Source organism: Erinaceus europaeus, chromosome 9, assembly GCF_950295315.1.
Source record: "Erinaceus europaeus chromosome 9, mEriEur2.1, whole genome shotgun sequence".
NCBI classification, from domain to species: Eukaryota; Metazoa; Chordata; class Mammalia; order Eulipotyphla; family Erinaceidae; genus Erinaceus; species Erinaceus europaeus.
This window is the reverse complement of record NC_080170.1, coordinates 104,194,506-104,206,687: the sequence shown is the minus strand read 5'-3', so window position 1 is coordinate 104,206,687 and position 12,182 is coordinate 104,194,506. Positions and strand designations below refer to the sequence as shown.

At 44.5% G+C, this 12,182-nt stretch overlaps 1 protein-coding gene across 1 annotated transcript in view; it reads right to left on the bottom strand.

Moving 5' to 3' along the window:
- Positions 1–1,358, bottom strand: part of LSG1 (large 60S subunit nuclear export GTPase 1) — a 29,657-nt gene extending 28,299 nt beyond the window's left edge. The window contains exon 1 of the mRNA XM_007517448.3: positions 1,200–1,358. Within this exon, the coding sequence (XP_007517510.1) occupies positions 1,200–1,298 (99 nt within the window). The 5' untranslated portion in view covers positions 1,299–1,358. The remainder of the gene's footprint in view (positions 1–1,199) is intronic.
- Positions 1,359–12,182: the final 10,824 nt, after the last annotated feature.

The following is a 12,182-nucleotide window of genomic DNA, read 5'->3' as shown; positions in this document are numbered from 1 at the left end:
AACAAGGGCAACAAAAGGGAATAAATAAATAAAATAAATATAAAAAAAATCAACTTAAGTAAGGGCAGGACTCCGCGGACAGCCAGCAGTCAAGCACAAGTGCTTAGCTCTCAAGTCCCTGTGGGAGTGAATGATGCTCAGAACCACACAAACCAGTTTCCTTACTCAAATTTTTCAAGGCTCCTAAAACTAGGATTGCCCCCAAATCCAGGGAGATAACAGCTCCAGCACATTCTGAAGAATTGTTTTATCTTTAAGTGAAACGATCAGAGAGAGTGACTTTACTTTTCTATTCCTTCTGACGGGCAACTCTTGGAAGCAGGGGATGTCAAGCTTTTGCACAGATTAAAAGAACACCTGGGAAAGATAGAAACAGGCTAGGGGTATGGATCCACCCGTCGACGTCCATCCCCAGCAGAGAAACAACTACAGATGCCAGACCTTCACCTTCTGCTCCCCATAATGATCCTGGGTCCATACGCCCAGAAGCCAGAGCTTCCAGTGGAGGGGATGGGACACGGAACTCTGATGTTGGGAACTATATGGAGTTGTAGCTCTGTTATGTCACAATCTTGTTCACCACTATTAGATCACTAAAAATAAGTTACAAATAAAAAACAATAAAATTAAAAGCAGAAAGAAAAAAAAAAGCAAAACGGGGGGCGGGTGGTGGCACCTGGTTGAGCACACATGTTACGGTGCACAAGGACCCAGGTTCGAGTCCCCGATCCCCACCGGCAGGGGAAAAGCTTTGCGAGGGGTAAAGCAGGGCAGCAGGTGTCTCTGTCTCCCCCTCACTTCTCGATCTCTGGCTGTCTCTAGCCAATAAATAATAATAGATAATAAAAAGAGATGTTGGGGGAGGAATCTTTTGGGCGGGGGTAGATAGCTTAGTGGTTATGCACTGAGACTCTGTCATCCCTGAGACTCCAAATTCCCAGGTTCAATTCCCCGCACCACCATAACCAGAGCTGAGCAGTGCTCTGGTAAAATAAAACAAAACAAAGTAAATACATAAATAAAAGAAACTTTAAAACAGGCTTCCACGACGAAATCGACAAAGACATTGCCCCGCCAGGATTTTTACTCCAACCTCAGAAGCGCCCGCCCCTTCTGTGCTCTTTCAACGCGGGGCACTACTCCGAGCGGCATCTCCTCTCCACAGCCTGACAGAAGAGGAGAAAGAAGCTCCGTCTTACCCAGGAGTCGGTGTGACGGCGGCTACGGCTCAGCTGAGTCTGGTGGCGAATCAGGGCCCGGCCGAGGGACCCAGAGCCCGGGGTTCTCCTGCGGCCCATGCCGCCACAGCACCGCACACAGGCCCGGCCGCACACACGCGACTTCCGGCACGAGAGCACACGGCCCCCGGAAGTGATGTATGGGCGCGCTCAAATAGTGACGGTCTGAGTGGAAGGAAAATTGGAATAGTTTCTTGCAAATTGTGCCATAGATAAAGTTTGCGAAATTATAGAATATAAATGTAAATCAGTTATGGAACTTAATATATGTCCCTAACAGTCTCTCAAATTTGGACCGAGTGAGTGGGTGAGTCAAAAGTATGGTAACTTCCAGATTTGTGCCTCAGTCTTTAGCATCCGGTAGGGGACGAGGAGACCTGGAATAGTTGACCGTTCTCGCTGTTTGCTCCGCCTGCTGTCTGTCGTCATGAGGAGGCGGAGAGTCCGCTGAGTTGGGTTTCAGCCGCGCAGCGCTCGCTAAGACTGGTTTTCTGGTCTGCACAAGTGGCTTTGAGTCTATGAAACCCAGTCACGAAATGATTTGTTGTTGTTTAGACCTTCTGAGCTGTGAATCGGCATGGACGGGCGGGTATTGTCTACAGAGCTTGACAAGATTGCAAAAAAAAAAAAAGAATAGGATATGATATAAGTGCTTTAAAAAGTAGAAAGTTTTAAAGGTTGCACTTAAAGTTGCATGGAAACTAACCTATCGTTAAAGAGAAAACAGTGGACGGGCTCCAGTCTTTGCAACTCTGCCTTTTATTCCACACTTGATCGTTAGATTTCGCTGGAATCGGAGTATTTTTCTTTTCATTTTAAAATTTTATTTATTTATTTATTTATTATTGGATAGAGACAGGGAGAAATCGAGAGGGGAGGAGGAGGTAGAGAAGGAAAGAGACAGACACCTAGAGCCCTGTTGCACCACTCATGAAGCTCCCCCCTGCAAGTGGGGACCAGGACCGTGAACCTGGGTCTTCGAGCATTGCAATGTGCGTGCTTAGCCAGGTGTGCCACGCCTGGCCCCTGGGAGTACTTTTTAAAATAGAGATTAAGGAGGACACAAAGAGAGTGAGAGATGGCACAAATCTGTCATGCATGATGCACCCATGTGGTGCTGGAGGTACAAAATCCGACCTCGTGCTTGGTTAAGTGTGCAGTCTACTGAGTGAGCTATCTCTTGGCATGTACTGGAATATATATCAACATGTATCTATATAATATCTGTATCTATTTATTATCTATCTACCAGAGTACTCTGGTTTATGGTGGTGTGGAGGGCCGAACCTGGGGCTTCAGAGCCTCAAGCATGAAAGTCTTTTGCATAACCATCATGCTATCCCCCCCACCCTATGTACTGGGAATATTAGGCAGATTGAGTTTGATCAGTGTTGGGCATTTTACCTACGTTCTCATTAGTATGGATAGCCATTTCAGTGTTAGGATGCTTGGAGAGGGAGCAGTTTTCATAACTCAGATTGAATATGTATGGTGTTAGAAATGAAGTAGGGGTCTTATGACTGTTCTATGTTCCTGGGGGGAGGGAAGAATGAAGACTCTTAGTGTGTATTTTTAGACCAGGTGATGGGATATTTATTCCACGGAATACTACTCTGCAATAAAAAAATACTGTTCTTTGAGACAAAATGGTTGAAACTGGAGGTGATTGTACTTAGCAAAATAAGTAAAGAGATGAAAGACAACTACCAGATGGTTTCACTCATATGTAGAATCTAGAGATCTGATACACAAGAACTTGAAAAAAAAAAGCAAGCAAACTGTTAATACGACTTGTGAGAACTATAGTGATTAGCTTTGGGAGGTGGGGATACAGAACTCTGGTGGTGAGTGTGGTGTGGATCTATACAGTGTAATCTTATAATCTTGTAACATGCTATTAATCACAAATAAAAAAATTAAAGGAGGCTTGGCGGTGGCTCAGCAGGTTAAGCTCACATGGCACAAAGCACAAGGACCAGCGTAAGGATCCTGGTTTAAGCCCCCGGCTCCCTACTTGCAGGGGGGGGGGGTCACTTCATAGATGGTGAAGCAGGTCTTCAGGTGTCTATCTTTTTCTCCCCCTCTCTGTCTTCCCCTCCTCTTTCCATTTCTCTCTGTCCTATCCAACAACAATGACAGCAACAACAACAACAAGAATAACAATGACAATGATAAACAACAAAGGCAACAAAAGGGGAAAAAATAGCCTCCAGGAGCAGTGGATTCATAGTGCAGGCACTGAGTCCCAGTGATAAAAAAATTTTTAAAAAAAACCTAGTGATTGTGTTATCTTTTTCTCTCTCTCTCTCCTTTCTTCTTCTTTTTAAAATCTTTATTTAAAAAATCGAGAAATCAAGCCAGAAATCGAGAGGGAAGAGGGAGATAGGGAGGGAGAGAGACAGAGAGACACTCCCAGCCATGCCTCACCATTCACAAAGCATTCCCCCTGCAGGTGGGGACCAGGGGCTCAAACCAGGGTCCTTGTGCATTGTAACGTGTGCTCAACCAGGTGTGCTACCACCTAGCCCCCTCTCTTCTTTCTTCTATACCCTCTTCTCTCCTCCCTCTCTCCCTTCCTTCCTCCCTTCCTTCTTTGCTTTCTCCTTTCTGAGAACTAAGCAGTACTTATGGTGCTCCAGGAGATTGAACCTGGGACTTTAGAGCCACTGGTACTAGAGTCTCTTTGCATAACCATTATGCTACTACAACCCCACCACACCTGGTGCTCTTTTTAAACATTAACGTGCACGCAAATTCCCTGGGAATCTTGCTAGCATGCAGGTTCTGACTGAAGTATAGGATGTTCACTATTTCTAATATGTTTCCCAACTGGCCTCTGTCACAGGACCATTCTTGAGTGACAAGGGAAGCCCTTTCCCTTCTGGTGCAGATGAAGGCACTGGAGTGCATGGGGCAAGAATTACAGCAAGTTAGGGGCAAGCAGAGTTGACACCATATCACCCACCCATCTCTGGATTCTCTTCCAGCATACTATGTGCTACGCCTCACTGTTGATTCTTGCCGGATTGGTGGGAATGTTGGGAAACACCCAAGAGGCTGCAGCTATACCATGTAATCTTTGGCAAAGCTTTAGGAAGGCAGTGCTCACAGCTCATGGAGGAATGGATTAGGACACAGTGCCTCTCATTTCCCAACTTCGGGACAGTTTATCTTTAAAATAGCTAAAAAATAACTTCCCTAGGCAAGATGTGGAGAAACAGGTGGAAGAGTCAACATCCAACTCCTGGCATTCTCCAGGAGCTGAACAAAACCAACTCACAAAAATGAGGTTAAGTGGATTTCATGTTCTGACGATACTGCAGATACTAAGTACCATTAGTAGATGCCACTACTACTGATGGTATGATATAAAGAAGCCTGCTGTCTTATTCTTAGAGCTCAGTCAGCAACTTGGGACTTCACTTTCTTTTTATTTTTCTTTTCAGTATTTTGTTACCTTCAGAAATTTAGAGAACACAAACATGTTGGGTCTCTACTGCCATGCTTCTCATGGTGCTAAATAAACCTTGACCAAATAAAGTGATGAATTAATTAAGACTAGTGGGAAATTTTAAAAAAAGACATAATGTAAGATTAAAACAGGGGGTCGGGTGGTAGCGCAGCAGGTTAAGCGCATGTGGCGTGAGCCCCCGGCTCCCCACCTGCAGGGGAGTTGTTTCACAGGCGGTGAAGCAGGTCTGCAGGTGTCTGTCTTTCTCTCCCCGTCTCTGTCTTCCCCTCCTCTCTCCATTTCTCGCTGTCCTATCCAACAACGATGACAACGATAATAACTACAACAACAATAAAAAACAAGGGCAACAAAAGGGAAAGTAAATAAATAAATAATAAAGTATTTTAAAAAATATTAAAATAGCAAGAAACTCTTCTTAGCTGACACATAATAAGGGGTACATAATTCTAATCTTTCTCACCAAGATATGCCTTTATTTATTTTTAAATTTTATTGCCACTAGGACTATTGCTGGGGCTCAGTGCTGGCACTATGAATCCATTGCTCTTGGCAGCCATTTTATTTTTCTGTTTTATTTGATAGGACAGAGAGAATTTGAGAGGGGAGGGAAGATAAAAAGTTAGATACCTGTAGGCCTGTTTCACTTCACTCGTGAAGTGTCCCCCCACAGGTGGGGAGTGGGAGTTTGAGCTCAGGTTCTTGCATATGATAATATGTGTGCTCAACCAGGTGCACCACCACTCAGCCTCACCAAGATCTTGCTTAAACTTGTTTCCATCTGTTCCATCTATTATGGGAATAAATGAGTTTCACTGGGGTAGATAGCATAATGATTATGCAAAAGACTTCCATGCCTGAGGTTCTACAGTCCCAGATTCAATCCCCAGCACTTCCATAAGCCAGAGCTGAACAGTGCTCTGGAAAAAATAAAAACACTGAGTTTTAGTTTTCTTATCTACTTAAAGGGGTTAGTAATAACTCTTGGCCTGTCAAGGTGACAAATGAGATGATAATAATAGGACATCATTGCCTAATAGTTTGAAGATACCCATTTTCAGAGCACAGCAAGACTTTTCTCCAACGACTGCTCAAAGCAGGTGAGGATTGATGTGTAACTCATTACTATTGAGCAGTTATGAGATTCATTCAATAAGAGGGACAAGGAGGAAGGGACCTGAGGGGACTCATAGGACAAGATTCAGAGGAATGAAGTAAAACTGAGGGGGGGGGATGATAATGGCAGGGAAGGGTGGTACAAGGTGCTGGTTGCTGCTGGAGTGACAACCTTGCAAAGATGAATCAGTTCAGGTCACTAGCTTCCAACTATAGAAGCCATTCTTTTCTTTTTTTTTTTTTTTTTTTGCCTTCAGGGTTATTGATGGGTCTCAGTGCCTGCACCATGAATCCACTGCTCCTGGAGGCCATTTTTTTCCCTTTGTTGCCCTTGTTGTTGTAACCTTGTTGTGGTTATTATTGTTATTGCTGATGTCGTTTGTTGTTGGATAGGACAGAAAGAAATGGAGAGAGGAGGGGAAGAAAGAGAGGGGGAGAGAAAGACAGACATCTGCAGACATGCTTCACTGCCTGTGAAGCGACTCCGCTTCAGGTGGGGAGCCAGGGGCTTAAACCAGGATTCTCACACAGGTCCTTGCACTTTGCGCCAAGTGTGCTTAACCCGCTGCACCACTGCCCGCCCCCCATATAGAAGCCATTCTACCCACTCCTACACACCTCAGGGAACAGCACACCTCAGCCAATGTCATCACAGTGGAAATGTTCATTCTTCAGGTGGGTGTCTGGATGACTGGCTAAATCCTTCAGTTTCCAACATAGCTGAGTTCTGTCTGAACAACTGACCTCTGGAGAAGGCTGCACTGATTTTGGGATTGGAAGCCTCAATTTCAGCTTCCAAATAACAACACAGAGAACATTCCTCATTCCTGGTGTTGCGTAACACTTGCTTTACTGGGGCTAAACAAATAGAGTTACGTGCCCTGAAGCCCACACCCAGGAACAAGTCTTGGAGTAGCTTTCCAAATTCCATACTCTTATGCCTGTGGGCTCCACATATGTCTTGGAAAGAGGAGAGGGGAAAGTGGATGGGTTTCTGTGTTTCTTTTTTTGCCTCTTGGCCAGAAATGTGTCAGTAGCAGAAAAATTGTCTCAAGAGCTTTCAGCCCTACCCCTCCTTGTCTCCATTCTCTACGCCACCTTCTTCCGCAAGGGCATTACAGCAGTTGATCATGAAGCTGAGGGTTGTGAAAACAGAGCTGTGACAGTATCTGTAGAGTGGCTGAATCAGTAGGGAAACACCCTTCGATTATCTGCCATTCTTAATTTATCCCTGTAGAAGATGGGTGGGTTCCCACATGTGAGTAAGCAGTAATTCAACAGCCATTTATTTGCGGTTTTTATATTATGAATTTGGGTCACTCCAATCAAACAGGGATTGCCTGCTTGGGCAAAGCATTGTAAGCACAATGAAAAGAGTAAAAAGACCTCTTGCTTTAGTTATACAGGCTACGAGATCGTATCTATATGCAATGTTTGAATCTGTGATTTTTTTTCTCAATTCTCATCATATGTAAAATATCTACAGATGACTTTAGTCACAGATAACTGCAATTTTTTTATTTCACAGCTTTCATGTGAGAAAGGATGCTGTTATCTTTTATTAACTTTTAGTTGTAGAAATCAAGTCCTAATAAAGATTACAACAAAATTCTAGACTGTAGGTAGAATTAGTGATTAGCCAACTCTAAAATCTTCAGATAGAAAGCAGTATGTCTCACCCATTCATCACTGGGCTCTGGGTTTCAGTGCTGGCAAACCCCTGTCCCCATGAGCCTATATTTTAGTGGTGAATAGCCAGGGAGAGGGTTTCATCCAATATTCAGTACTCAACTTTGGCAGAGTCATGAATCACACCAGGTTGAAGGTTGAGAGTCCAGCAAATTCAGTCATTATTTATTATAAATACTGTTATTACAAGTGGAAATGCTAAAATCCAGTATTTCCACTCAAAAGCTAACCTGCCAATATCCATGTCCAACAGAGAGGCGATTGCAGAAGCCAGAACTTCTACCTTCTTCTCCCAAAATCTATTTTGATCCATCCATACTCCCAGTGGGGGAGAAATACTAGGGTGAAGAAGATAAGCGGGCTGTGAACTCCAGCTCCATCAGAACTCGGGAGAGAAAGGAGGAAAAAGGGAGGGACATTTGGATGTAGTAATAGGGTCATGAGGGGATTGGAGGGGAAGAGAGGACTGGACCTGGAAGAAAATGAGGGCAATTGTGTACAAATGTGGACAGGTAGTTGTAGAGGTGACAGTTAACCCGTGTCTGCAACCTTAGGAGAACTGCTGTGGCTTGCAGTGGAGGGACTGGGGATTCAGAACTCTGGTGGTAGAAACAGTATGAAATTATACCCCTGTTGACATGTAATTTTGTAAATCAATATTAAATCACTAATAAAATAAAATAAAAAGAAAATAAACTGGCTGGGGGTATGGATCAACCTGACAACGTCCATGTCCAGTGGAGAAGTAATTACAGAAGCCACACCTTCCACCTTCCGCACCCCATAAAGAATTTTGGTCTATACTCTCAGAAAAATAAAGAACAGGGAAGCTTTCAACGGAGGGGATGAGACACAGAACTCTGGTGGTGGGAACTGTCTGGGATTGTACCTCTGTTATCTTACAGTCTTGTTAATCATTATTAAATCACTAATAAAATTTAAAAATTAAACAAATAGGGTCGGGTGGTAGCGCAGTGGGTTAAGCGCACATGGCGCAAAGTGCAAGGACTGGTATAAGGATCCCAGTTCCAGCCCCTGGTTCTCTACCTGCAGGGGGTTGCTTCACAGGCAGTGAAGCAGGTCTGCAGGTGTCTTCCTTTCTCTCCCCCTCTCTGTTTTCTTCTCCTCTCTTCATTTCTCTCTGTCCTATCCAACAACAACGGCAGCAATGACAACAATAATAACAACAACAATGGTAACAATAAGGGCAACCAGGAGCGGTGGATTCATAGTGCAGGCACTTCTTCTTCTTCTTCTAGCGTTTGCCCTTCTTCCATAGCCAGTTAATGGCTTTGAAAGTGACTGGGATCCATGTGGATTCAGTCGGCTAGGAAGGATCGTCAGTTTCCCCAATGAATGGGTACTCATGGGATGCACCACGGGAAGGTCGATCCAATGCATCCCAATTCAGGCGCTGAGCCCCAGCGATAACCCTGGAGGCAAAAAAAAAAAAAAAAAAAGATCAAACAAACAAAGCTAACATGCCAAGTTACCAATTTCTCTTCCCTCCACCTCCAGAGAGAACAATGCACTCTGGGTCTTCCTTCCTGGCTTTTGCCTCGAGTGACAATGATGAGGAGGACTTACCTGTTAGGCTCATAGTTTCACTTCACAGACTTCCTTCTCGTGCTTCCACACTTTTGCCTTGTTGCTGTCCAGTTGGCAGGCAGTCCAAGACAGCATTCCATGAAAATAGGGGCTTCACGCAGTGGCATACCCAGCTGAGCACACACATTACTATGCGTAAGGACCAGGGTTCAAGCCCCTGCTCCCCACCTGCAGGGGGAAGCTTTAGTAGTGAAGCAGATCTGCAGGTATTTCTCTCTTTCTGCATCTTTAATTCCCCGTACCCTCTCAATTTCTCCCTGTTCTATCGAATAAAAATAGAAAGGGGAACAACAACAACAACAAAAACCCCATACAAAATAAAGAGAAAAATGGCCATCAGGAGCAGTGGATTCATACTGCCAGCACTGAGCCCCTGTAATAATCCTGGTGGCAGACCAAAAACAAACAAACAAAAGGCTTCATGTGACCTAGGAGGTGGTACAGTGGTAGAGTTCTGGACTTGCAAGCAGTAGGTCCTAAGTTCTATTCCTGACACTGTATATGCCAGAGTGCTGTTCTGACCTCTCCCTTAAGTCTCTCTCTACACATATCATGAAATAAATCTTTGAACAAACAGAGATAGCTCACCTGGTAGAATGCAGACTTTGCCATGTATGAGGAACTGGGTTCAAGATTCTGAAACCACATGGGAGCACCACCGTGCTGTGGTGTCTCTCTTTCTCTCTTTTTCTCTTCCTCTTTATCTTTCATGCTCTAGCTGGAAACAAAGAAAAAAAAAGTCTTCTGGGAATAGTGGGATTGTGAAGCCACAAAGCCTCAGTAAAGTACTGGTGGCAAAAAACAAAAGAAGAAAACAAATAGGCAAAGCAGGGAGATAGTAAGTGGTGGTACACGGAACTTGCATATCTGATACCCAAGAGGTCCCAGTTAATTCCCTGGCATTACCAGAGACGAGCAGTTCTCTGATCTCTCTCTTCTTCAACCTCTCATTTTCTTTTTAATTAATTAATTTATTTATTTTCCTTTTTGTTGCCCTTGTTGTTTAACATTGTCGTGGTTATTAATGTCGTTGTTGTTGGATAGGACAGAGAGAAATGGAGAGAGGAGGGGAAGACAGAGAGGGGGAGAGAAAGACAGACACCTGCAGACCTGCTTCACCGCCTGTGAAGAGACTCCCCTGCAGGTGGGGAGCCGGGGGCTCGAACTGGGACCCTTACGCAGGTCCTGGCGATTTGTGCCATGTGTGCTTAACCCGCTGCGCCACCGCCTGACTCCCTTTTTTTTTAAAATTAATTTATTTATTTTCAACTTCTCATTTTCATGGAAACAAATACTATTTTGAAAACCAATAGGAGCTTCATGGCAAGTAAGGATCCTGGCAAGAACATTCTGGTGGTAACCTCTATCATTTTACTACTTTATTGATAGAATAGAGAGAAATTGGAAGGGGAGGGAGAAGTAGACAGGGAGATAGATAGACACCTGCAGACCTGCTTCACTACTTGTGAAGCTTTCTCCCTGCAGGTGGGGGCCAGGGGCCTGAACCCAGATCCTTGCATATAATAACGTGTGTGCTTAACTAGGTGCACCACTGCTTGGCCTCCACTCTGTCATTTGTTGATGTCCAGCTTGTCTGTCTTCCTCATTAACACCATATATTTTTTTAATACAGCCTTTCTTTTGAGTTGAATGCTATCTCTCAAAAAGACACACTCAAGTTGTAACCCCAGGTACCAGTGAATATCAGATGTGATTAGATGACAATAAGGTTACACTGACCAGAGTGGGCCCTAGTGCAATGACAAGCATCCTTATAACAAGCCTCAAATGTGGATGCATACAGAGAAGACACAGTGAGGATGGGGCAGAGTTTGGAGTGATGTCAGCAAGCCAAGATCACTGGTGATCTTCAGAATCTAGAGTGCTTATTTGAGCTAGCTTCTAACCCTGTGTGAGGCAGACTTCTGTTGTTTTAAGCCTCCAGCCTTCCCTACATGCCCCTGTCTGTGGTAGTTTGCTAGAGCAGGCCTAGGAAGCAACTACAGCTTCCTTGAAGGGACCTTACTCAGCTTACACTCAGGGAAGTGAAGACCCAGAGCAGGCCATCATCTTGGTCTGGGACCATTGGTGAGTCAGTGCTGGGACATGGGTATCTAAGCTGTGGCTCTGAGCATCGCATGTCGCTGTTCAATCCTGCCAGTGACTCACCACAGTTTGGGAGATGCCTCTGCCTACCATTCATGGCCCTTGGGAGTCAGGCTCTGACCTGACACAGACACAAAGAGTATAGGCTTTGGAGGACTCCAGCAAGTTTCTTAACTGCTCCCACCCCGGTGCTTTCTCTCTATAAAGGAAGAGATGACTACAGACCTGACATGAATACAACCATACTCTTTTGTTTAAAATATATATTTATTCCCTTTTGTTGCCCTTGTTGTTTTATTGTTGTTGATGTTGTTGTTGTTGGATAGGACAGAGAGAAATGGAGAGAGGAGGGGAAGACAGAGAGGAGGAGAGAAAGATAGACACCTGCAGACCTCCTTCACTGCCTGTGAAGCGACTCCCCTGCAGGTGGAGAGCTGGGGGCTTGAACTGGGATCCTTACGCCAGTCCTTGCGCTTTGCACCACGTGTGCTTAACCCGCTGCACTACTGCCCGACTCCCACAACCATACTCTTATAAGCGTGAAAGGTCCAGGATCTGATGTACAGCAAATGTTCAGTATGCTTGTGTTCTCTTCCACCCAAACTGTTTAGTGTCGAACACTAACCGCTGTCTCTGTTCCCTCCCTCTGGACTTCTCTGTCCCATCTCTGTCCATGACAGCCTGCCTGTTCTTCAGTGCCCAACACAAAGCCCGCTCTTCCATGAAGAAAGCCCTGATCTCTTCTCTGGTGAGTAAAACTTACTCTTCCCTCAAGCCCCCAGGGAGCTTGGTGCTACTACAGCCTTTGCCATTCTACACCAAACTTATTTATGCCAAAGTTTTTTAAAAAATTTTATTTATTTATTTATTCCCTTTTTGTTGCCCTTGTTGTTTTATTGTTGTAGTTATTGGTGTTATCAATGTTGGATAGGACAGAGAGAAATGGAGAGAGGAGG